Here is a 26,431-nt window from a genome sequence, read left to right as displayed (position 1 = left end):
AACACAAGGGCAGGAGCAAAGAAATGAGCTGCTTCTCTGCATCTCTCTTGTGCCCCCGACACTGAACAGCTAGGGGAATTCCTCCTTACTGGAAGCAAGCAGTGCTAAAAGGACAAAACAGCCCAGCCAAAAGCTCAAAGCTGGCCTGTGCTGTGCTTTTGGAAGCGTAAGGTGCAAAGCCCTCCAGAGCAGAATCCGTGCCTGTGAACTGAGCTGCAGCTCACCGGATGGGCCAGCAAACACGCCATGCAGCATATCCCCAGGGCTCTAGACTGAAACCTGTGCAATCACCCCACAGGCACTGCCTGACTGACAGATCAAGCCAGTAACAGTGACAGGATGAGAACAGGCAGACACGCCTGACAAGTCAACTTCCCCGCTCCTGACAGCCACGCTGTCCTGACTCAGGGCTGCTTCTCCGACCTTGCAAGGGATCTCTTTGCACATACACACCTCCCATGCTTTGGCACCTTGACCCGATCACCTTCTCTCCTCTCCTCTCCTCCGATCAGGCATCAGACTGGCAGACTGTTCTTGTGACTAGCAAAAGAGCATGCCTAAGATCAGCAATTAGAGAGGAAAATCCCTCTCAACATTTTCCAAAAAGGACTTCAAGTTGGTACACAGGAATCAAAAAACAAAAGCATATCAACCCTGCAGATTAGGATCTGCTAGCAGGACAGCCTTAACTACAGGGGGAATTAGCAGTAGCCAAGGGTCATGGGCTTTCTAGGCAATTATCTTTATGCTGGAGAAAATCAGGCAGTCCTGAGAAGGTTGCAATAGGATTGCAAGACTCTGGGCTAGAAGGAAAAAACACAGTATCTGTTTTTCTCCAAAGAGAAGATCACTGGCTTATTGCACAAAAACGTGGAATTGGGAAAGGGGGTAACTCAGAAAAGCAGTGTGAACAGGAGCATTCACCCAGTTCTTCCAAAGGGGAGCTCCTGCCTTGCCTTAGCAAACGACAGAACTACGGGAAATTCATTTCATGGTTGTATGCTCTGGTAAAACCCCTGACTGAATAGACTCAAAAAGGTAAACACTGGGGCTAGTGATAGGAAAATAATTTGGCACAGCTAAACAAACCTCAGTGTCAGGCCAGGCGTCAGGCATTTGGCACCTACCTTTCCGCAGAGCGGGTTGAGTGAGGCTCCTCTTCCTGTTAAGAGGCTGCATGGACTGCAAAGGGACATCCCTAGAGTGCATGTCACATGTTGTGGAAGACTGAAAGGAGGTATGCAAACAGATGGACAGAGCCCTCAGACAGGTCTCTTGGAACAAAGATGTTCCTCTACCCACATAAGAGGAAGCAACCTTCGCTAAGATTTCCCAGTGGAAGAGTAGACCCCTGTAGCGAGTTCACAGATGTGGGTTATGTTACAGCACGTAGATAGTTATTTGCATTGCTTCTGGCCAGTTATGACCAACACAGCTGAGATTAAGTTAGTACAACCCATAGATATGCAATAAGCCTAAATGAATTAAAGGTCGGGCCACAGGCAGCCCCGAATCCAGCAATGCTGAAGTCCACCCCTGCTACCCTGAACCAAGCACCGCTACAACAGGGCGCCAAACATGAGTTACAAGGGAAAACCAGCTCTGAACTTGGTATGCATGTGCCAAGTCAGTTGAATTTAACTGTCTCTCCTTCAAATCCACAAATCGGATCTTCCCTGGAATCTCAGTCAGTCACAGTCTAAAATCCCTGGATTTTGCATTCTTCTGGAAGTGCATTTTGCATTAACTGAAATTTCACTAGAAACACACCAGTAGCATCAAAGAGGACTTTGAAGTAATGTGCAGCACTACTGCTGGCCACAGCCCCTAGACTGAGCGCCCTCTCCCAAAGCGAAGCAGCAGAAGCCCTGCTTGTGACTGCTTCCAGCACCTTAACCATTCCAGTGGAGAAGTCTTACTTTCCTCCCTGAGGCTAAACAGCACAACTCTTAGCAGGAGAGCTGCACTCAAGCAACCTGTCCTGCAAGCAATCCCAGCTCAGGTGGGAGTCAACACCTTGCCTCAGGAATGTAACCAGAGAGCACTGAACCATGTTTCAGGTGCTGACAGCCCACCAGAGGTGAATGAAAAGCTGCTATGTAACTTGAAAGCGTTGCAGTCAACCCCCTGCACCATTCGGACTTTCAGGTGTGCACTCACACAGGGCTGCACATTCTTCTGCTCCCTTCCAGATCTCTTCAAGGTTTGCCTCCATGCCCCAAAGCAGTTTACACACAATGCATTTACATCTGTGATTCCTGGGTGGCTGTGCTACAAAAAAAGCTATGAGCCAGTCCTGAAACAGGAAGAGTCCCGGGAAACAAGGTGACCAAGAGCATCCCAAAGCAAGAAAAAGCACAGCAGCTTGCTGCAGATGTGGGTCTTGTGCAGATCTGGTGGAGCAGCGGAGTAGCTGCCTGCATTTTCACAGCATGCTAAAGAACAGCGGAGCTAGCATGTGCCAACAAACCAACTCCCTGCTCTTATTCAGAGAAGGCTTAATGCAGAAATCCTGTCTGCCTTGTTTGCCAGAGAATAACTTACATAAAGTTTCCGTCAGAGCCTCAAGCCGTTCACGGCAGCTTCTGTCTCCCCTCTGATTTCAGTAGAAATCCTGGGATCAAACATATCCCTGTCCCAGCTGCACTGTTATCTGAAGTATTACTCACTCTAGCCAGCAAAGATGCTCTGTAAATCCTTCCTGCCACTCATTTGTGGTAGTGTTAAAGCCTCCTCAAGGCCTTCAAGCCATGAGCCTAAAAACCTCTCAGGATCAGAAGCAAAAGAAAACCTGTTTTGACTGTTCTTGAAAAGCATTCTTGGCAGCAGCGGGATGCAGAGTCAGTGCCTCAGCAGCCAGCCCAGCGCAGCATGACATCAGCGAGGGCAGCCAGAATCCCGTGTCTTCTGATCTGCTGGTGCCAAACCTAGAAGAGACAAACTTGCCTTTCTCACTTGCAGAGGTGCCTTTCAGGACTAGAAACTGCCTCCGTGATACAAAAAAAAAAAAAAAAAAAATCAGGAAAAGAGGTAATATATCAGAAAAGTCTTCTTAATCCCTAAGCTGCCTGCAAAGACTTAAATTAAAGCTGTTAGGATTAAATAGGCACATCCTTCCTATAGGCATGGCAAGAAAAGAAAATGCCTTCTTCCTCTGTGGTGAATGCTTCAGCAGATAAAGCAATAAAGCAAAGACAATCACCTTGCACCAGCGGTGCAAGGTCCAAAAGAGAAGTGACACTGTGCAGATACACAGCCTGCCTGTGGGTTTTCTTGTTTCCCCACATTTCAAAGCCATCCAGGGGTTCTCAGCAGCACAGGAATCCTCAAAGCTTTGACTCAAGTTTCTTCTAAACTAAAATTATATTGTAAAAGCAACTATTTTCACTAAAGTTTAAAAAAAAAAATCTATGAGAAACTTTTCAAAACTGTAAGCTCTGAAAAAAAAAATCTTTCATCCAAGTAATTAGGAGTTGGTGAAGCACGGGCTTGCTGAGGATAGCGCTCACTGGCAGATCTCCAGGTACCTGATGCATTTCATTATGTTTTGAACCATTACTGTGTCTCTGCGGGGCCAAATCCTGAGGGTGTCCACTTCAACACCACTGCATGAGAACAACTGATAAACATGACATCTAAACTCGATCCCACAGAAACAGAGACAGGGAGGCAGGCAACTTAAACATTTTAAATGCAAAGTAACACTTTCATTTTAAGAACGCCCCTTACTGTTTTCCCCCCTTCTAGCTGCAAAACATTTTTAAGGGGGAGAAGGAAATTTCCTGTTTGGCAGATTTTTAGGTGGCATTACAGATGGTAATAGCAGGATGAACAGATGATGCAGAGGGCATAGTTTAGCCTGCAGAATCTCTAGTAATATAAAAAGCAGTAAACAAAAAGAACAGAAGCAATCCTCTGAGCTTAGGACCTAGGTTTCAAAGAGCAGCAGCTAATGGGGGGGGGGTGTAAACAAACTTTTTTTTCCTGGTCTAGAAAATTAGAAAAAATTACTTCAACTCAGAGAGGTCAAATTGTGCAACTTTAAATAGTTCTTTTACCAGATCATTGATGAGAGTAAAACTAAGCTTCAGGTAGAACAAAGCTGAGGTTGAGAGACTTGTGGAAAGGAGCACAGAAGTCATATTACTGGAATGATTTAAAATGAGGTTGGAGGAAAACACTTCAGAATTAATCTTGAGGGAAATCCTGAAAGGGTTCAGACGAGAGATGAACTAGTTGGTAGTCCTGAGCCCTCTTACAAGAGCACATCTCCTGGCATTCACTCCGAGTTCATCTGCACTGTTTGCGAATACTCTCTACTAACTCAGAGTTTTAACCAAGTCAACACGCAGACATCTAAAAACTAGTTGGATTAAATGGACTAGACTTAGCTGTGGACTGGCATCATGCCTGTCTTTCCCTCAACATGGCCTGAAGAAAACCCCAGTGCTATAAACATATCGGAGAATGATGTTTGCATGCAAGATGCTATTGCAAAGCCCTTTTGCAGATCAGTTTTCAGCTGCTCAGCCTGTCCTCTTCCTGACAAATCCTTGGAAAGGAAGCTCCTTTGGAACAAAGGAGACTGCTCATTTGAATAAGGACTATCAGGTCATATTCTGCACTCCAAAAGACTTTAAGTACATAACACAAGTGATGCAATTCCCTGTGTAATGCCAATCCCCTATGTGACCAATCACACAAAATAATCCGGACACACTGGATAGAGACATCCAGACAAAGCCAGAGAGGGACACAGCTGCTGGAGCTCTGAAGCAAGGTACCAAGTTGGGTGCCAAGGAGATAGCTACCCCTAACTGTAAACCTCACATGAACAGTCTTCAAGGGGATCACCAGAGAGCTCTGACCCAATATCCCTCAGAGGGAAGGAACCATGACCCCAACTCTGTGACTTCAGCAGAGGATAATGCTATTCAGTCCATTGCTTTATGTCCCAGACAATGGGAACAAAACACTAGCTCCAAATTTGCTGAGAAAATGCCTGCAAACACTGAACTTTAAGGCATCCATTCTCCCAAAATCCAAACCAAGGGCACTGCTGATTCAGCAAAATAAAAGGCATCCCACTCTCAAGCACATTCACAAATTTTGGGGGCCTGAATAGCGATTATAGCATTTCTGCAAGCAGGAAATTAATGCAGAAACCAAGCCTGAAGCACATCCATGACATGAAATTAAGCTCAGCGCAGAGATCTGTGGCAGAATCCACGCACTCCTCAGATCAGATTCCCTGCCACTCTCTCAAGGGCCTAGAGAAGGGCATAGCTATCTTTCTAGACCGAGACTGGAAGAAGCTGAAGAGGAGTTGGAATAGGAAACCTCGAAACATCTGACAGTGTTGGCCCTCGTGAACCAAGGCAGAACTTTTACTATAACAGATCATCTCCAGTTGGATCCAGTGAAGAACCACGTCCACTGCCACCCATAAGAACACAGGAACCTCATTCTTCCTCCAGAGCCTGACAGCTGCAGTTGCTCCACACAAGCTAATGGGGTGTACGTCTATAAACAGCTCAGTGTCAAATGGCACAATTTTCATCCCTCCTCTCAGCCAAACAGCATTTTCTGGGGACAAGGAAACAACAGAGGGGAAGAAGAATGCCTGGCCTAATAGTGTGTTCAGAACTGCAGCTCCCAGATACGAAGAGCCTGTGTGTCTGTATATAGTATTAAGTACTTCCTCCACTATGCAACTAATCCGATTAACAGCTTTAGGAAACTCTGAAATGTTATAATTCAAGGGGTCCCATTCAAAAAAGGTCTTAGGCTGCTTCTGTACAGAGGTTGCATTCTTCCCACTGGAAATAAAAAAAGTGGAGAGCAGGACTTTCTCCCAGGAAAGAATGGGTCCCAATCCCCATCATACTGAAGTAGACCACCCTCTTAAAATTCACATGAGTGTCAAGCAAGTCCCACAAGAGAAGAATCACCCCCTCCTGCCCCTGCAGAGACCCCCCCTCGCAGGGCAGGTGAACAGAGAGGTCCTTCTGTGCATGCTCCACAGAACAGGGCTGCCCATTTTTCAGCTTGCACCTCCAGGGACTGAAAGCCAGGGGGCCAACAAAGCCTGCTGGAGATGAGGACAGGGCCGAGTGATATGACATCACCATTTACCTAATGCAAAGCATTGTATGATGCACCAGCTTTGCCTCAGTCAATAAAAGGTGCCAGGAAGAGACGAGTCCAACTGCACAACATGAGCCATGGTTGTAAGAGACCAGTACCTGCATTACATGATGCAGATGTGGGTTATAAAATTCAGTTAATTTGCCAGATGGTGTGGGTCTGGCACCAGTGCCAAGTGAAAAGAGACATGCTAGATATGACAGCTAACAAAGCCACGAGAGCAAACTAACACAGTCAAACACTGTTTGGCTTTGCTTCCCCAGTAGTCTCCTCATCTAACTTCAGGAACTGACAAAGGGATGGGAAAGAGATGTCACTTAGTCCTTATTTTCTAACTTATCTTCTCTTCCGAAGGCAACCTACTCCTAATCACCTATACCTGAGAATGCACCACAGCCCAAAACACGATACAAATGGGCTGACACGACAGCACAGGATAATTGCATTTCCAGGGAGCAATCCGTAATCTGAAGAAGGGGACAGCCCTCCTCTGCCCAGAATGTCAGCATCTGCATGAGTTTAATCAGTCACATCGACATCAAAAGCACGCCTCTGTGCTGGATGTGTCATCTTTCATGCTCAGCCCAACAGGAAGCTGGAGCAGTGATCCCCAGAACAGGACCTACACAGTGCTTGGATGCTCTAAAACCAAAGCTAGGTGGTCACAAGGATACAGAACCAGCCACCAGTCCTTACAAATGATAAAATAGGAGCTGAGATGCATGGGGTCAGGTGAACATGTGATTTCAGTGATTTCTGGCACTACCCAACCTGTCACCCTACTTACTAACCTAAGAGCGTAACAGCAGAGAGAGAAAAGAAGTTTGTCCTGACCTACTCTGTCTCCAGTCCCTTTGGTATTTCTAGAACTCAGACCTCCAACAATTTATCCCTTGTAGCATAAAGTGGAGTAGAGGCAACAATTCTGCAGGGAGCCCTCCAAACCAGCTGCAGAGTGCTTCAGAGACTGTCAGAGCTGGAGACCAGTCAGAGCTCCTGAGTCAAGAAACACCTCTCGCCTGGCACAAGACTAAGCATGCCTAAGAGCTGTGTAGGGGGACAACATAAGCATATGTTACCCCATCTATTGGTTTTATAGAAAATCAACACAATTGTTAACCTATTCCAATTATAACATCACTTCAAGGGTATTCTGTATGCAAGACTGCAGTGGGTTTTACCTAGGTAGACAGATGAAAAAATGCATTATTCCCTTAAGATCATACATTGCACAAAAAGCGGGGGAGGACAATAAGAGTCAAAACTAATGTCAAACTGAGTGTCCTTTTTTCAAACACATTTCCTTCCAAATTTGCAGAAAGGTAGCTCCTTGTAGAAACAGACCAGCGCTGCAAATTTGAAAATCTCCCTCAGACAAGATAGGAATTGCTATATCAAATTGAGATTTGTTTTTTTGTTTAACAAAGTTCAGAGTTGAATCCCACCCTCAATCACATTACCAAGGAACAAGCGTTAGGAGTGAGAGGGAACTCCTTCCTCCCTAAAGACAAAAGCAGAGGAAAGAAGGCATCACCACCCCAGGGCTGCCCTTACCTGAAGTGTGTCTTGCGTTTCCGTCTGAGTGCTTTGTCAAGTCAACAGTTCTGTCTATTTGAAACAGCTTCAGATCATCTTCGTCTAAAGCGATATCTCCCCAAAAGGCAGCTGGAGAGAAACAAACTGCAATTAGTTTAGTTTTTATTTTGGAAGGAAAGTACAGTTCCTATGTGGCCCACATCACACCTAAAAGGTGATTACTCCACGGACCAGCAAAAGGTAATACATAGCAGTAGTTTTAAAAGTACAGACGGAGCAGACATCGGTGGAGGCCAAGCGACAACATTTAAATTAAGCCACTGAGCTGGGATTCCTCGTGTTGCTCGTTTTTGCAGGTCTGGCTCTCAACCAGGCACTAAGGTGGTGGCATTCACTCTTCATTAAAGCCTACAAGGAGAACAATCACTGGCATTTCCCTTGTTAGTGTGAGGAGTTAGCTAAGCTGCAGCTTGAATCCTGAGATGTTGCATCCGCACCATCCCTAGGCCAACAATTTGCATAAGAAAGGAGGATGGTGGTGAAGGACTCAAGCTCAGGAGCATACATCGAAAGGCTACAGCTGTCAGCCTGCAGGATCTCATACACATGGTTAGCACTCAGACACACTGCACTGCTCTAAATCCAAGCTGAGAGCCAGCCTATCATTTCCACTTCGGTGGAGAAACACCAGTTATTTGTCCCCTTGTGGATCAGTTACACAGATTTAAGTTTGCAGAGTTTTTAATTTTCAGCCAGAAGCCATGAAAATAAGGTAAACAAACTGATACTTCGACACTCACAGCTCAGAGAAACAGACTGGAAATCATTTTAGTGGAAAAAATTATATCCCGGGAGTATCCTGACCAAGTTGATGCTGTAGTATATAGTTAACATTTGGGGAATTTGAACAAAATAAACACAGGCGATGAAGCAGTTGACCAAGCAGAATAGATCTTTCAGAGATAACAAACAGGTTATGAACAGAGTTGCTAAAACTCATATGAGAAGCCTGCATAGGTTGATGAAAAATAAAAACCAACCCCAAAACTAAACAACAGAGCAAATTAATTGGTGGTACAGTTCAAGAGAACTCAGTAAGTCAGACAAGGAGCAATGCTGAGTCATTGCAACAGCAATCAGATCTGATGGAATAATTTTTTTCTTCTCTTGTTAAGTCAACAACATTTACTTTACTGGGAGGGGAAACATCCCGTTGCTGCACTAGCAACATCACTGATCAAAGTATGTTAGGCTTGAGAAACCAATGAGTTTTACTGATCATCTCACTTTTACTGCCAAGACCAAATGAAATATGGACCTTTGCCTGAACATCAGAAACTTGCAATCAGATCTGTGGCAATTGAGTTATGAAAGGTTAACTCAGAGATTTTTTTTTTTTTTATTTCTGATACAACACGGCACTGGTTCTGATGCAGCACCTCAGTCAGTACAATAGCATTTGCCAATGTCACTGTTCCGGGACACAGGAATTGCAAGAGGTCTTTGCCTGCTACTAGGCACATCCCAGCTACCACAAACTTCCCCAGCCAAGAGCTGCTACGACCAGCAAAGCCTTGGCATGAGCACAGGGGGACTCAGATGCTTCCTCCTTTCCCTGGAACAAAGCTGTCTCCCCCTGGTTACCTGGCCACAGCAGAGGAACAGAAGGCAGCCTCAAAGGAGGCTGGCTCTGGCTGTTTGATTGGGTCTCCTTAACAGTGCTACCAAACCCCAGAGTACAGAAATATGGCAATAGCTCCAGAAGAGACCATAGTTAGCGCAGACAAACCTATACACAGACTGACATCAGTTGTAACTAGGACAGAGCCTCTGTTTGCTACACAAACAGAACTCAGGCTCTCCCCAACTTTTGGCAATCCAAGTCCTCACGATGAACAGAGAAGAACCTAAAATACTGTCAGATCCCACCAGCTAACAAGACTACCAGCATGGCCAAGCATCCCAAGCTGACTGGGAATGGTCAGTAGAAGAAAGCAGAGACCTATGCTCCTGTAACTGCAATTTGAAGAAAAGACATTTTATCCATCCAGAGAAATTATTTGCTCAGGACAATGTTGCAGTCAAGGGGAAGAGATGCAGACAGCATCCCATGCCATCAGACTCCCTCCCCAGTCGCATTCGGTTAGTCGCTATTATAGTGGCCAACTAGATATCCATTCCCTACCCTCCTGCCAAACCCAATGTCCCATTTCAGCCCCAAACTAACTGCTACCACCTTGGGCTCTCGGTAGCTCTTTGCCACTAGTGCCACACAGTTTGTTTCTCAGGCTAAGGTAGCCCATGCCAAAGCACAGCTTTCAGGGCAAGCCTGCAGCATGGATTTACATCAACAGAATTGTTACATTTTCCTTCCCAATGGAAGGCAGCAGTTTCTCCCAGCCCTAGCAAAGGAATCTCTTTCTGTTACAGAGCCATACATCATCCTGAAAGATGGCCCACTACAAAAGCTGAATTTCCCTAGCATTTATTTCCAGCTCTCTGCAGTCCCAGCGTGCTCCAGGGGAACCATGATTTATCACAGTCCCAAACCAGCTGAACAACTTTCCTCGCTGGAAGTCCTGGCTGAGAATGTTGCACTGCAACTTCTCCTGTGCTGTCAAAGGCTCCTTCCTAAAGGCACGCAAGCCTGAAAGAAGCTTGCTTCCACCCCAAGGGAGCTGTCCCACAGGAAAGCCCAAGTACTTTATTTTAAAGGGTCACAAGTTCAGAGACTGCTGGCAAATGAAGCATCTCAAAGCATCCCTTCTGATTTCCTTTACCAAGGTCTCCCTTTTAAATTAATGTGGGAGGATTTCCAAAAAGAAAACAAAAACAAACAAAAAAAATTTAAACTCTCCAAACAGCAGGCTAACGAACTTGGAAACCAGTATTTCTCTTGGCAGAGAGCTCTGCAGTGTACAGCCAGGTGCAAACTCTTAACACTCGGTGCAACAACGTGCCAGCTTTTCTTTAAGAAATCGCTCTGGATAGTAAAAGGCAGAGCAGCTCTTATTGAGGTTGATGAAGCCAATATGATAGAGTTTGCTTCCACGCTGGACTAGCAACCTGCACCAACCACTCTGAATGTTTAACCTCACCACTTCCCAGCATATGCAACCAGACAGCATTTGTCTATTGGGGCAAAGGGGAAGGATGACTGTTTAACAAAAAAACTCAGCACCCAAATGAAAAAAGCAGACTGGCAAGCTGTCTTCGTTTTCACCACATTTCTCCCCCAGGAGAACGGTGTCTACATTGCATCTGGAGCACAGAGGTGCCATGACACCTGGAAGGTACGGGAGATGGCACTGAGAAGGAGAACACGTTCTTCTAGGCAGAGGACAGGCTGAACATTTTCTCCAGGTGCTTCACATACAACCACAGAGTCCAAACCCACTAATGCCTTCACAGTCCTCATTTTCCACAGTAACTTTTTGGGGGAGCTCTGGCAGGCTCCCACTCCAAAGCAACATGATGGCCCAAAGCGTCGTCTTTATAAAATCTTCACGGCTCTTCCCTGCAAATCACTTCCAATCTGTTTTTTCCCCTCAACACCTCCAAGCAATTCCCTGCTTGTGTTTTCTCCTTTCCTTAGTTCCGAGTAGCATAATCTGATTTCAGGGGAGAAAAATAATTTTGCTGTCTCTTATGAGAACTCAATATAAAAGTGTTCACAATAGTTTAAAATATTCTTTTTTTGTGAAAGATATGTTTCATCCAGGTCTTTTAAAAATTTTTTTTTCCCCAAAGACAAAGCAGGAAAAAAAAAATCACCAAGAAAAGCTTCTGCTATTCAGCCAGAAAATTGAATAACATTGCTCCTACAAACACATCTCAAAAGAAAATGCAATATTGTGGTTTGTTAAAAGCAGGCTGATCTCTAACACTTCAGGACAAATACCTGGGGACAGGTATCCTTCACCCTCACCGCAGTCAGCTCAAAGTTTATACAAATATACAAGAGCCACTTGAGCTGGCAGAAGAAGAATATAATTCCACGCTCAAGAAATGTCACCAGAGGTCTGTGTTTGAACTGATCTCCAGCCACCAAGCTGGAGCAAAACTTTCACCCATTTGTCTGCCATGACCCCTTGCCAGGAAGCCCCCATTCCTGCACCAGGGCTTCAGTATAGGCCATAGATTTACACCGATGACAAGGATCAGCAAAGCAGTCACCCTCTAGACGCTATGGGAGACCACTGCAATTTTCCCTGTAGCGCCCATCAGGACCAGCTGTGACAGAGATTCACAGAAAAAGAGGCCTTGGAAATGGGCATCCCCTGCCTGCCAAGAAAGCTCCCTCCACCCCACTCCACCTCAGACTCTTTCACCAACTAAAGCTTTCATTAAGAAATGGCAGGTTTTAGGTGCTGAATGGGATCTGAACCTCGATTGAGAGCCATGCCCTCTAACTTGAGCCAAAGGAGCCCTCTTTCTGTGGGGCCAGAGCCACGCTAAGTTAGTATATGTCACCAGCCCGAGGGTCTCGTCTGAACTTGCAGCCAGCTGGCACAGCTCACTCTGACAGACTTCAGAGTCTGTTTTAAAACAATTTTGCTGGAAGGACTTTACTCTTGCTCAGCAGGTTTCCCACAGTGCAGTACAGCAACCAGCATGGAAAACAAAGAGCAATGTGAGCCCAAGCAGATACATCAGACTTGTTTCATCAGTACTCATGACTCAAACTCAGTTTTTGCTAGTATTCACAACCTCTGTGTGTAGATGGTTCTCAAGCAGGGATGCCTCATGACTACTCGTGCCAGTGCATAATACCCAGTGAAGAAACATTTGCACAATTAACCTTGTCATCTCCAATTTTGTGAGCATCAACAGATGTCGCTGTCAGGCAACCCAGGTTGCAAACTCAACTGTATCATCCAAGTGATGAGCCACACTGGCTGTTTGTGGCTCACAGTGCAAAGGGTATGCTCTGAACCCACCCATGAGATCAATCACACATGTATTTGCAACTGGCAACGTCTATCCCCACCCAGATCTCTGCTCTCCATCACCTGTGTTACTGAAAGATCCTAGGGCACCAGCTGCTCCTGTTCCAGAGGTGATTTCACCACATCCAAATAGTACACGGGAAAATCGCTGTCCCACTTTGGCCACATGAGCTACGGCCAAGGAGCACTGGGCATATGGAGACACAGGTAGGCAATAATGAGTGCCATCTCCTGGCAAACAACAATGTGAATATTCATGCACTGGCAAAACCACGCAAGTTATTTTTGAGCATTTGCTGATGCTTCCCAATCTGACAGGTCTGAGCACTGGGAGATTTAATTTTCAGGGCTGGCCACACTTTCATTAGGGCTAACGCTCTGCAGTGTAACAACAAATAAATAAATCAACAGATCAAAGCGTGTTCCCAGCACCTCCATATTTCTTTCTTCGCAAGAAGACAGGTCTGCTGCTGTCGCTGAACCGCCTGCTGGCACAGGAACCAGTAGAACAGTATTCTGAAGTATGCTAAGAAAGATTTATACCTTGGAGAAAAAACTTGACACATTCCTTTGAGCAAAGTAACAACTGTGTCAGAGGGAAGAGCAAAGCCTCAAAATAAGGCAGAAACCAGTGGAAGAAGAGAGAGAAAAAAATCCCAAACCAACAGTTTGGAAATAGGGCCACATCCATCGAACACTGAAGCCAAAGGAGGATGGAAAACAAGTGGCAATAACGAGTAAAAGAAAAACATCAAGACCACCATATTCAGCCATTATGTTTTCATTTGGATGATTTTTTTTCTCCTCAGTAGGAATGATCAGAAGTTTCCCACTGGCTGCTTTAGGGATAAGCTGGCTTGAAGGTTCTGGTGGTAAACCTGTCCACACAGCAAGGGTGTCTGGAGCCAGAGCTGCTGCCTGGCATGAGCAGGGTTCACCTGGCAATAGGGACTTGGCAATTCAGTTTTCAGTGACCAGGAGTTCCCTGCCAAGGGAGCACGTTTCATTTCAGAAATGAGTTTCTGTGGAGGAATGTCTAAGAAGATGGTCCACTTCTAAACATCAACAAATATTTCAAGAGTATCAAAACCTGGGAATCAGAGTCTGAATCCCTGTTCAAACTTCCGCAGAAACCTGAATCGCCTAAAAAATTATCATGTGTAGTGCTGCCACAGCACCCTCTCTTGGGAAGATATCTGCAGGTGACTGAATTAGGCCAGAAATTCCAATTCATGTTCAATGAATTTCCTTTCCTGGAAGGTGACGATGCAGAAATGAAGAAATACTTTGGGTTTCAGTTTGTTCAAAGCTGCAAACATACATATGACCCTACACAATGACCGGCTTTAAGGAACTGTACATACTCTCCGTTGGCTGAGTGCCACATTATTTTAACCAAGAACTGAACAATTCAGTGGCATGGATTATACTGCCTGCCACAATTAGGTTAAGAGAAAGATCTTTTCCTTTTAATATTCATAACTCTCCTGCTGCTGGTTGCTTCCTTACCGAAGGTATTCATCCTTTCCACATCGACATGGCAGTCACTCCAGTCCAGTGATCCATTAATCCCTTCCTGGCACAATGAGCAATGCAGGAGGGCATATGTGAACACACAGAGCAGGAATCCATGCCACAGGCAGCAAAGCAGCTCCCTCTACGGGCTCTTAAATGGTTAAACACCTGCCTCTTCATAAGGGAGCACTGCAGGGGGGTGTCTGCTGCCCAGTTCTTCAGCATGCCTTACAGGGTTAAGGATGCTACTCGCCTGTAATCCAGTGGGCAAAACCCAAGGGACTGGTTTAACCCCTCCTGTTTCCATTCACATTAAATTGAGCTATGTGAGTTTCACAACATTTTTGCACTCTCTGCTTTCTGTTCCAGGTGACAGTGCACGTCCCATGGCAATGCTGATATGAGACAGGGCTTTGGCTGTGCATCTCAGAATTGACCTGCCTGAAAGCTGTATGCAGTCCACAGAGCACCGCTTGGCCACATTTTACATGTGGGCAGACAACAGATTTTAGGAAGAAGCTATCATAGACACACAAACATATGTAGTTTGATCCCTACCCCCCAACACAGATGGACATGCACAGAGCCACCCCACAGGCAGTTAAATTCACTTGGAGACCTCACTCCAGTGCAAGTGAAATCAAACTCTGCAGCTCCCTTGGCTGTCCTTCTGCCCAGGCAACCCTGGCCGGCCCCCTCCTGCTGCCTGAGGGACACAGGTACCAGATCCTGTCCCACTCCACTGTGGCCATGGATGCTCCACTCTGCTGAGGTGGGGGCTCAATTTCAGCACCTTCTTTTCTCACAAGCCAGGAAGGGCTTTCAGATCCAGCTTGTTCCTGAGTGCAAGCAGCATGCCCCCACCCTGTGCCAACACTTCAAAGTGAGATTCTTCCTCTGCAACTTCTGCCAGCTCAGCATTTCTTCCCTCCACCCTAGTGTCTAGCTCTCACCTGGATACCATCCCATCCTATCCTTGCCTGGACATCTCTCCAATTGTTATTACTTAGTGTTTGAGGAAGCAGTCTGCACATAAGGTAGGCGAGGGAAAAAAAAAAAATAAATCTTTTACTGTACCGAGCTAGTGGACTATGAAGCAACAATCTCTCCTTAGAGCATCCAGGGCTGATAAGAAATCACATTTTGTGTCTTTAGCTACCTACATCCATAAGCTGAGCAGCTGACACCTTCCTAGCCAGTAGAAGAGAATTCAGGGAAATTGCTTTTAAACAGGGCTAGTGTTCATAAGTCTGTTTGTCCTCCAAGTCACACAAAGCTCAGAGCCACATAGAGGGAAAGCCAACAGTGACTCAGAGCAAACCTGGTATCTTCTCTTTAAGCCAACAGCCTGGCAAGATGTCTTTCCCAAAAACAAAATAGAACAAGAAACAAACCCTTGATTTGCCAACTTCATGTAATTTAACCAACTCATTGTTTTTTCTGTCCTAGCTAGTTTAAGAAGTGCCAAACTCAGCATCTGCACTAAGCTGCAATCACTTTCTCCTCTTCTTGGCCCAATCAATTACAATCGATTTTAGCAAAATCTAGTGCTGGCCTTGAGTCAAGAGATTGTTATACATATTTTTTTAACCAAAAAAGTTCTTTTCTGCAGTATCCCACAGCCAGGTGCTGTCAGCCATCAGAGTAATAATGCACAACAAACAGAAGTCGGGCATGGCCACAGTGCTCATATTGCCAATAAAGACTAGAGCCACTGCATCCAATTAATCCAAAGCTTCAGCCTGCTCTACGTCTCCCAGTCCCGTACTAGTGAGCATATTCAGTAATTTATTATGGAAATCAACAGAGGAAACAAACTTCTGGCATCACCAGACCTTGGACCTCTGGGCAGACAGCAAAGCTTTTGCCTTATAACAGCATGGTGTGTAGAAACTCCCTCTGGCATCACAAAGTCCCTTAGAGAGGACTGCTGCAGCTCCTTTTCAGGAGGATAGGAGCAGAAAGCTTCATATTCAGCCAGATTTAAGGGAAGCTCTGGCATCAAACCAAGCAAAGATCTTCAAGAGAAAATTTGGGAGGAAATGCTCTAGTCACAGATAGGTAGAACCTGGCAGGTTGAGCTGCACCTCAGCATACAGGAGTTGGCTTCAAACTCCATCACAAAGGCAAAGCCCTGGTGTGTCCAAAGACTACCCCAGAGAGGTGGAGGGAAAGTAATACGCAACAGCCCCAAAAAGCAGCTGGTGCAAGCAGGAAAAGCATCTCAGAAAGACAGCACTGATCAGGTGCAGGTTTTCATGAAACACACAGAAGGGACACAGATGGGAGCTGGATCATGATGCAGGGAGAGGGGAGCCACATACAATTCTCTCCCTGTTTGACAGCAGCAAGTGGTCCAGACAAGCCCTGGCCTTCTACAGTTTTTGTCACACCCTGCTCAAAATTTATCCCAACTAAATAAAGGCAGCAGAGATGAGAGACCTAGCCACCAGCTATCTCCCTGCTGTCAAACACCTCCACTTTGCAGTGCATACAGCAATGAATCTTAGTAGAACCAGGAAAGAAAACCACAAGCAGATAAAAGCGTTTTGTGGTCTGATCCTAAATGATAGGACCCATAAATAGCACGGTGGCACTACTTGACAGAGGCAGCGCCTTCCCCAAGTGCCTATGAAGTGTTCCTCGTTAGCTCAACCTGCAAGGCAGCAACACAAGCTTGGAAATCCAGGATCGCCTCAGCTGCCCTTTAAGAGCAGGAGACGGCAAGGTTCTGGGTAATGAAATCCAAAAACGCCTTTGTCAATTAATTATGGAGAAAGCTGTACCACACGAGCTCCATCTCACACCCTCCATCATTTTTGCTGCTCAATATAACTTTAATTAATCTTTCCTTTGGCAATTTGAAGGAAGGGTGAGCACGCTGCAAACACCCACTGAGTATTAAATTGATTTCCTGTTTTATAGTCCTCTTTCCCTCCCTATTGGCCCAGCTATGATTTGTGGCCCTTCACTTGGAGGCATTTTTTTCCACGCTAATATAATCCAAAGCCCCAAGCAACAATCGTATTCAGAAAAGTAACACTTTGCACAGCCGATTGCTCCAGCCCAGCCTCTGCCAGCACAGAGCAGGTCCGCTCCTGTTCCCTTTCCTCCCCCTCCCCAAGAATTCAAACCAACCACCTTATCTCCGTACCTGCAGCATTTTTGCCTAAAAAATTGGCAGCTTTTTTGTCCTAAGTAACTAGACAATCAGATCCCCATAGTTTCCCGCCTACCATTCGTAGCAGCTCACCTTAACTACCAAAGCACTAAGGCAAAGTCTATTCTGCTTGCAAACACGACGTCCTGGCTGAGGTACCTGGCTGGTCTTGTACTCCAGATATGTGGACCTAAAACCTGAATGTAGGAACTCCAAGCACAGCTGAGCTCCCCAATAACTCACCTACCCTCAGAGAGAGACACCACTCCACCTTGGGCTCATGGGGCTGAAAGCGAGGTCTTTAGTGGCAAGCACAGAGCACAAGCCAGGTCTGGGGTAGGCAGGAAAATAAGGACAACCCACTGCAGTCCAGCTGTGCGGTAATGGAACAAGCTCTTTCCCAAAGGACCTTCCTCTCCACCTTTTCGGGAACACAGACCCTGATTTTCAGCAGTGAACCTTTAAGGCTGGGGGCAGTTAGGGATCACGCTCTCACCCTAGTGTCACCTCAAGGACAGGCACGGGCACTGGCTGCCAGCAGTTTCTGTCTCAGGCATTCACGTCCTTGTTCAACACTTTGACGGTACCACGGGTTAAGAGACCTTGACCTAAAACATGCATCCCCCTCAGCAGCTGTTCCACAAGAGAGACCTTCCGAGTCTTCTGGCCACCAGCGTCAGTCTTCCAGGAGGAGACAATCCAGGTCAGACCTTCTCCACAGGTAATTCCCATACCATGGGTCATGCCCTAGATTTATTCCTCAAAATTAAGTTGAGGAATGATAACCTTTGAGATGGCAGAAGAAAATTTAAGACTAAAACTGCTCTAACCCTAAACTTAATTTGGCACAGTTCAGTGGCTAAGCACTATCCCCTCACTGAGGACATTTCACCAACCATGCTCACAACATGGAGTGAACCATTACAGCTTATTCAACTGCATCATTTGCAGAGGGATGTTCTTCCTTCAGGTGACAGGTTCCTTTGCAAAACCTGCCCCCTTTCCCTGATGCACTAGGTGTCAAAACCTCGCTGTTCTCGCCCCAAGCAATGCAACAGGGGAATGGGTGACCCCAAACAGACAGGCAGGAAATTCACTGCCACCTGCCCACCCACCGAAAAAAAAATGGCTCATTGCAAAATTGAACAGAAGCAGAGCCATAAGCTGAGCTGCATCCTCAAAAAAGGAAGGAAGCAACCAAGGCCTGCTTGGAGCAAACTTTAAGGCAGGCTTTCAATTTAAAACCACATGGTCCTGGATGAAAGGGGGTAGCTCACGATAGATCATGTCTACTCAAGGGCCAGACAAGGAAAGCAAACATAGGCTCATTTTACTTATTGTTCTTTATCCACCAACACCAGGAAAGGAGTGTTGCAGCACTGTTGGTAGAGAGAAGAGAAAGGGACAGCAGGCAGGAAAGAAATGAGAGCTATTTACAGAGGATAGCTAATTTGAGCTGTTTACAGACTTCCCCTCCGAGAGCTCAGGGATGGGAGGGTGGCAGGGGGTGGTTTCAGCCATTAAAAATACAACGTGAGAATCCATTAATTTTCCATAGAAACAATGTCGTCATAGAAGCGAGACAAATCTGATCAGTCATGCAAATGTGCTGATGTTAAATTCTCAGGCCCGGGTGGGGAATTTGGGTTGCCAAAAACACAACAATAAAGAGATCAGAATGAGATTAGCTGCCAGAGCAGTTGTGGCACTGAATGGCGTGGTAGGGGCATGGGGTGTGACCAAGGGCACCCCCAGGCTATAGCGGGGTTTGTGCCTTAAGCCGGGCACAAGTGCCCAACAGAATGGACCAAAAGAAAAAAAAAAGCCATCCGTACATGAGATCTCAGAAACTGGGCAAATGCCACAGTCCTGCTCTGCAAACCAGCATGAACCTCCACAGACCGTCGAGCCCGCTCCAGGGAAGGAAAGGCTCAGCACCCCACAGGGCTGGGACCCTCGCAAGCTGCGAAATCACAGTGCCAAGGAAAAGCAAGAGGTGATAGCAGAGGAAACAGGTGAGTGTGTCTCATAGCTCAACACAGGAAAGCAGTAAGCAGCACAAGGTTAGGAGAGAAACCAAAGAAGCAGGCTGGCTGCACAAGGCACCAGCACTGTCCCAGGTGCATACTGAGCTGTGATGCAGTCTGAAACATGACATTGATGTTGCATTAATAAGGGGCAAAATACAAAAATGTATTTTTTCCCTTCCCAATCAAAAAAAACCCCAACCAAACAAAACACAACAAAAGGGGATCAGCAGATTTTATCTCCTTTCCTCCCTCTTCCCTCTAAAAATCAAACTTTACAAACACTCCCCAGAAGGAGATACTATGCACAGAAAATTAAAGTGGCACCCCGAGCAGGAGTAGAAATCGCTCACCCTGGCAGCGGAACGCAGCCCTTCCTTGCGAAGAATCCAGCCACCATCCTGGACTGGCCTCGCCACAAGTATTTAGGAGTTAAAAATAACCTTGGAAAATGAAGCGCTCCACCCCCTGCAGTACGCAAAACATTACTAGAGTAACGCCTGTGGCAAGGATGCTTCAGGGAAATCTCATCGCCGGCAAAAACAGTTCAAAAGAAACATATGAACAAAATTAAAAAAATAAAAAAAAAAAAGAGAGGTCAAAACACATCCCAAGAGATGTTTCACTGGGGTTCATCCATAAGCCAAAATACCAGTATTTGTCATGACAGACAGCTGTTTGTGACGTTAAGTTTGAAAACACTTTGTTTTTACATCTGAAGCCTTTGATGCTGACAGCAAAGGGAACCCTCTCTGCACAGGCGCTGCCTGTGCTTGTTGGTGCCTGCTGCTGCCCACAAGCCTGGGGAAGGGCTCAGCCCCTCAGCAGCTGAGAAGGGGCACTCGTACCTGCCCCTCAGGGAAACTCCCCGTACCACCAGTTTGCCCAGAAACAGGCATTTCCCAAGTAACTCACCTTGATCACAGAAACCTGACCTCTAGTGCCATGTAATCCCAAGAGGTGGTGTTCCCAGAAGGGGACAATCCTGCCAGGATACAGCAATGCCCCAGGCGGGAACCGTGCTGCTAGCTCAGTGTGACACAGCCCAGCACACAGGCTGCTGTAAGGGACACACGGTTCAGGGAGACAACTAGAGCCCCCTAAAACACCCCATAACCCCCAGTAATTCCCTGCCTGCTTTAAACTCCTACAAGAAATCCTGAAAAAAACAGTGACTGCCTTTTCTCATATTTGTACAGAGTAAACAGGATCTCCTGCTTCCCCTTCTGCAGCTCATAAGCCTTGTCAAATACCTCTCTGGATTCGCACCTTTAGAGACACGAGGCAAAGGATCCAAGCAGCTCGCTCCAGCAGATGCTCTTCAAGTCTGCTTTGTGATGGGGAGCATTGCCATTGTCAGCTGCACGCCCACAGATGAATACTGCATTGTGCAGATATCCCTGTGCGGCACACAAAATCACAGTGCTTCCTGTGTACGACAGATTCGCATCCTGCCATGGTCTTCCTTTGGGTGGTTCCTTCTGATGCCCAAAAACCTCTTCCTTTCCAGTCAGCCCTATCGGCACTGCTCTCAGAGCTCTTCTTTCACTGCTTCCTCGCCCTTTTCTGAACCCCACTGCCATAAACTCTCCATTCTTGTCTTTCAGTGTGACTGTCTCACATCAGCTAAACTCAGCCAAACATCCACACCAACCATCACTGCAGTCTCCGAACTCCCACCTCGGTCTATCCCATCGCAGTTGGCATGTATAAAGTCAATGCTTCTAATATTCAAGGCCACTTTTTGTTGTGCCAGACGTACATACCACAGCCGAGCATTTAGGGCTGTGCAGCAACACAACAGCCTACAGAGCTCCACAAGGATTTAAAGTTCAGAAGCTGTCACAGCTCCAGTTACGGAGGCATTCTGGGTGCAATTTGTCCCTATACAAAGTTCCTCTCAGGATTCACACCCAAAAGCCACAGCAGTCATAATGTTCTGCTCTCTTCAACAAGATCTCATTCCTCCGCATTTACTAAGATTGCTCAAAAAAAGTGTAGAACTGTGCTCTGGTCAAACTTCAGAGCTTTAGTCTAGCGTGTTGATATACCAGCATACAAGTGGAAGACACAAGCAAGACAGCCATGGACCAAACAGTCTTCTGTTGACACAACTGATCCTGCACCAGCAGTGAGCAATCAGGAAAGCAGTGAAGGGTTAAGTGTCATTACATCCGTTCATCTTATTTATGCAGTAGGTGCCCGTGACAAGTTGGTCTTTATTGACACACATCTTGTAATGTTCTGGTTCTCTGCTTCACTTCAAGCACTTAACTACATCTGGGTGAGGACATGTTCCCCACTTCCCAAGCAAGCCAGCTGCACCCTTCACTCGCTCAAACACCAACGACAAAAGCCTGCTCAAGAATATGCATCTGTTTCATGTATGGTTCATACGGCTAATTTAAACGGTTTCCATATGTTGCCAAAAAACTGTGACCGAATGCCACTTGCAAATAAATGGGGAGATTGTCTGGCTTCCACAGAGAAAGGTTTCATCACACAGCTTGGAGCAACAGCTCCTTTGTTCCCAGGTCTGCCTGGGCTTCCCCAGCCCCTTCTGCAGTCAGATGCTGCTGACCGGTCCAAACGCTACCTCCTCCTGGGATCGTGCCACCACAGCAACATGGTTTACAGACCGTGGTGAGTAGCCTTTGGAGAAGACTTGTAATGAACACCTCAACATGTGAGGAAGATCTATCAGGTCAGGCATTGCAACCACCCCCTGCTCCTGGTTCCAGAGAAGTGAGTTACTCTAGGACAGGCACGCTTTTTGCACAGCCCTCATACAGACATTACCATCAGGCACCAGGTTGTAGCTGTTAGTACTTCTCAAAGCATAAATGAGGCTCTGGGGCTCCATGTAAGCTATAATTTCATGTTTCTACATTGTGTTGTAGAGCTGAAATTAACATCACACTTTTAATGTGCCCGTTGTGTCTTCCTGCTCAGTTCCAGCCTAGCAACAGGTCATTTGCCCTATAACAGCTAGGCCACTTCCAAACCAACATCTGTAGCTGGGCAGATGAGAAGATTGAACAGGTAGGCAGATAAGGTTTTCACGCAGGGCTACTGCTCTCCAAAAAGTAGATCTGGTCAGGGAAGCGAGCAATAAATATCTCTATTTGGAAACGCAGGGAAGGCTATTAGCAGGATTTAAAAATTCTAGGGGGAAAAGTACATGAATGCCACTATTTTCCTTGTCAATAATGGCACGTTATACTAGCACCCCAAGAAAGTGCAATGCAGAATCTGTGTCCTTTGGAAGAGGCCCTGCACAGTAAAACCTGCCTCATCTCTTTAGACAAAGCTTGCTGAAGCAGGAACCAAATAGATGTCCCAAAGAGATGTTTCTCAGGCTGTCCTGAAGAAGCAAAGCAATTTTTTTTTGATTACAGAATCCAAGATCATGCTGGATGTGCCAGCTCCCCAGCCTGGTACTCCATCCATTAGACAGACCACCTGCTGCTCACCAGCACTCAGATGCTGGAGTTCCCTTCCCTCTCTTGAAGGACTGCAAGTCCTTGCCACTTCACAGGACAGCCATGCCACAGGAAGGGCAGTCGGACCAAGCAGATGAGGACATTCAGCTCCAAGTTCACTTGCACACCAGGCTGTCTCCCATTGCCCAAGGCAAGGGGATTCACATTCACCACAGCTATCCTACTCCTACACCTAGCTGCCATCGCGAAGCATCTCCTCCCTCTTTGGGGAAGCTGTTGGGGACCACAGACACAGTTAACCAAAGTCCCCCTCAAATCTGATGTAGGGTGAAGCACATGAAAAATTACTCATGCAATTGATTCACATGGTTTCCGTCATTCATAAATTCCTATGCACGAAGGGGAGGCATCGGATTTGCACGTAACCGATCCAGACAGCTGCAGATTTCCATAGGCACTAAGTGCCGGCAGGCAGAAGCCACTCATCATGTAATCCTGTTAAACAGCTGGAATGAATGAAAATGCTGTAGATTCAGCATGCTAACAGCAGCCACCTCTGCTTCCTCCACTGGTAGTGCAGGGTCCTCTCCAGTTCAGCCTCTTCCCGTGGGCCCAAATTACAGGAGTTATTTCATGCCCTGAACTCTTCAGGAAGCCTGGAGCACGTGCGAGTATGAGGCTACAGTAATGGCAGGCTGCCCTCAGAGAGTGCTAGGAACATATCCAGGCTCGCCATTGCAGTCTGTCTCCTCACAGTAAGATGCAGCTTTTGGGGACATCGCTGCAGAACGCACAAGTCTTCTCATGAACAGAAATCAGTACACTGGAGATTGGATATAGAAGGAAAATCAACACACAGCCATCTCCAAAGGCAAGGTGGAAATCAGACAAAATATAACTGCTAGTAGAACCAGTTCCAGACTGGAAGCAAAGGCTCTGAAGTCAGGAGGGTCTCAGGTGGAAGCCATTTGCCATTTAAAGGCCTTTCAGGGCATTCAGCATTGTATCACATCACAGCAGATGTGAAAAGTTAGCATAAACCCACAGCATTAAGTAATTTGAAGGAGGTATTGTTAATCCTTTACCTCCTAGGAAAGGCCAGAGAGGTCAGCCTAACTGAGCTCTGTCCTCTCATGCAGCAAGACTTGCTTAAAGCATCCATCAGAAGATGACATTCAGCAAGGCTTATGCTTCACGCATAGACAAATATGGTCTAACTTCTACACCTCCATAAACTGCTAACTCATTATTAGTGCCTTCCAGTCACATTTGATTGCTAATACATAAAATCTCCTACAACTTTGTGGAAACTGGAGGGTCTCTCAATGAAGATTAGCCACTTTGTTGTTCTTGTTTGAAGATTAGCTACCGCCAGTTTGTTCTCAACCAGCTCAGTTCCTGATTCCGCTCACTTGCCACAGCTCACCAATACTGGGAGAAAAAAAAGAAGATGAGAAGGAAGACTGTCCTCCTCAGGACCATGTAGGAACGCTGATGCAGAGCATGAGCACGCACTCTGCCACGGTGCCACTCAGCTGTCTAAAAGACAGAGGGTTTTTTTCATCCTTGCTCAGTGTGCACCTCCCTGGCTCTGCAAGAAAAGAGAAAGGATCCCTGTCATCATCCATCCCCTTCACCCCACAGCTGGATCTATTCCAGGAGCAGTGTAATGCAGTCATATAATTAGTGAATCACAACACACAAGCAGGACTGGTACAAAAGCAACTTTGATTTTTGACATTTCCCAGCCTTAATAAAATAACTTTACACAGGGAATGAAGACAACTTCTTCCCCTGACATGCTGTTTGTGCCCTCTGGTTAGCAAACAGTCTTGAGTCAGGAGCGTGCCTGTCTTTGAAGTGGGAGGTTGCAGTCTGACAAAAGCAGGGAGCAAAGGGGAGAGGGGACAGAGCTGCTTTGAGGCAGTTGCCAGGATTTAACAGCGCCAGTAAGGTCTCCCTGCGTTAGCCTTGCTCTGAGGCAGTGAAGCCCTTTTTTGGCTCAGGGTCTGAAAATACTTCCCAGCCCCAGGCAGACCAATGTCAGGAAAAACTCCAGCCCTAAAGAACGGCAAGCTAGAAGCTGGTTCCAGTTTCCCAGAGCAGTAGGCCAGGCCGTGCCATGAGCACGCACGCCTGGGCATCGGCAGGAGGCCAGGTCACCAGCACTGCTGGAGAAAGGAAGGTACCAGAAATGGGAAGCGGCTCATTTTATTGCAGAGGGACGCTTGTGCTCGGTCTGAAGGCAGACTTAGTGCCCAGGCATTTGCTCCAGTAGCTGCTGATTTTCAACACCTCCTGCTCCTCCTGAAGATGCCACAGAGAGGGGATTAGCTCAGCAGGAGAATCTGAGGGAGCTCGCACCATTAGCAGAAAGGATGAGCAGGGAGATCTGCCCACAGCTCACCCTCTCAGGGAGCAGGGTTCCCATGCCAGCTCTGGATCATTGGAAAGCAAAATATGAGTACTTTCCAGAAGGGCTGCCACCATCGCAAAGTTTCCAGCTATTGAGCTATTGTAACAACCCAGCAACAGCAGATCTGCTCCCCCTCCTGTCAGTTATCCCTCCACAGCCACACCACCACCACAATTTTTAACCCATCAAATGCCAGTGCTTCCCTGCATGGTACACACCTGCACTTTGATATTAACCTTGCACAAGATTAAAGCCGCCATAAAGCAGCATTGCCTAGCATGGAGGTCTTCAAGCTGTACTATTCTGATTCCCCTCCAGATTTTGCATAGACCTGCGGTACAGCGGGGCGCAAAGCTTTACCCGTTCTTCATGTACCTCCAAGAGAGGACAGAGTTCCCTCACCATCAGACACTGAAGAGCCGAGAGCAGGCAAATCCACTGCTATAAAGGGGTATTACCAGGGTCTAGAAGTCTGAGGAATAGAAACGTGATATTTAAGGTAGTCCAGAAAACATAACTCGGCTCCTAACATACCATTCCTCAAACAAAGCAACCAACACATGACAATTGCTTCTCCAGACTCAACTACACAAATAGCCTCATGTCTGTGTTTCACTCATTTATCTGGACATTACTGCCCTGCATCAGTCTTCATCAAACACATTCAAATACTCCAGTCTTTGCAGCATACACACCACTCCTGAGATACACCAATATGACAGAGACTGTTGAACTACAATGCTGACAGAGGGGTGATGTAAACACATCAACCCAATTTTTATTTTACTCAGCTAGGAAGAAACTGAGTGCACCAAGATCCTTAAATTTTTTGTCACCCTAACAGGAACTGCTGTGACAAAAAGATACTGTCAGCACCACAAAGAAAAAGCTTGCATCCAGCACACAGATTTATACTTTGTTTGTATTTAATGCTGGTTAGGTAGGACAAGCATAGTTCACAGCATCCTTTCACATCAAGGGTGTCCCTACTGCAGGACGTGGCACAGCTGTCACACAGGAACTGGGTGTCATGAAACGGGGAACCAGTATTTCCATGGCTGGTGATGGCTTCACATGCTAAGGCTGGTTTTGTCACCTCACCAGGTCTGACCACACATGAAACGTCACAAGATCAATGACAGAAGGTTGCATGATGGGCTCAGAGAGCAAGGGAAAGGGGGAACGCATCAATATATTTCTCTGGGGTTATTGCTGGTAGGTGCCTTTACATCCACACA

General features: G+C 46.4%; 1 protein-coding gene across 6 annotated transcripts in view; it reads right to left on the bottom strand.

The window, feature by feature from the left end:
• TLL2 (tolloid like 2) overlaps window positions 1–26,431 on the bottom strand; it is a 96,365-nt gene that overhangs the window by 54,570 nt on the left and 15,364 nt on the right. For 4 of the 6 annotated variants that reach the window (XM_054831833.1, XM_054831835.1, XM_054831834.1 and 1 more), the window contains exon 2: window positions 7,702–7,812. In XM_054831833.1, coding sequence (XP_054687808.1) covers window positions 7,702–7,812 — 111 coding nt within the window. Of the gene's footprint in view, window positions 1–7,701; window positions 7,813–19,687; window positions 19,717–26,431 lie in introns of those variants that run through there. The other 2 variants (XM_054831839.1, XM_054831837.1) reach the window with 2 other exon arrangements.

Source organism: Grus americana, chromosome 7 (assembly GCF_028858705.1).
Source record: "Grus americana isolate bGruAme1 chromosome 7, bGruAme1.mat, whole genome shotgun sequence".
Taxonomy (NCBI): domain Eukaryota; kingdom Metazoa; phylum Chordata; class Aves; order Gruiformes; family Gruidae; genus Grus; species Grus americana.
The sequence above is the reverse complement of the archived record's forward strand: the minus strand, read 5'-3'. Positions and strand labels throughout refer to the sequence as shown.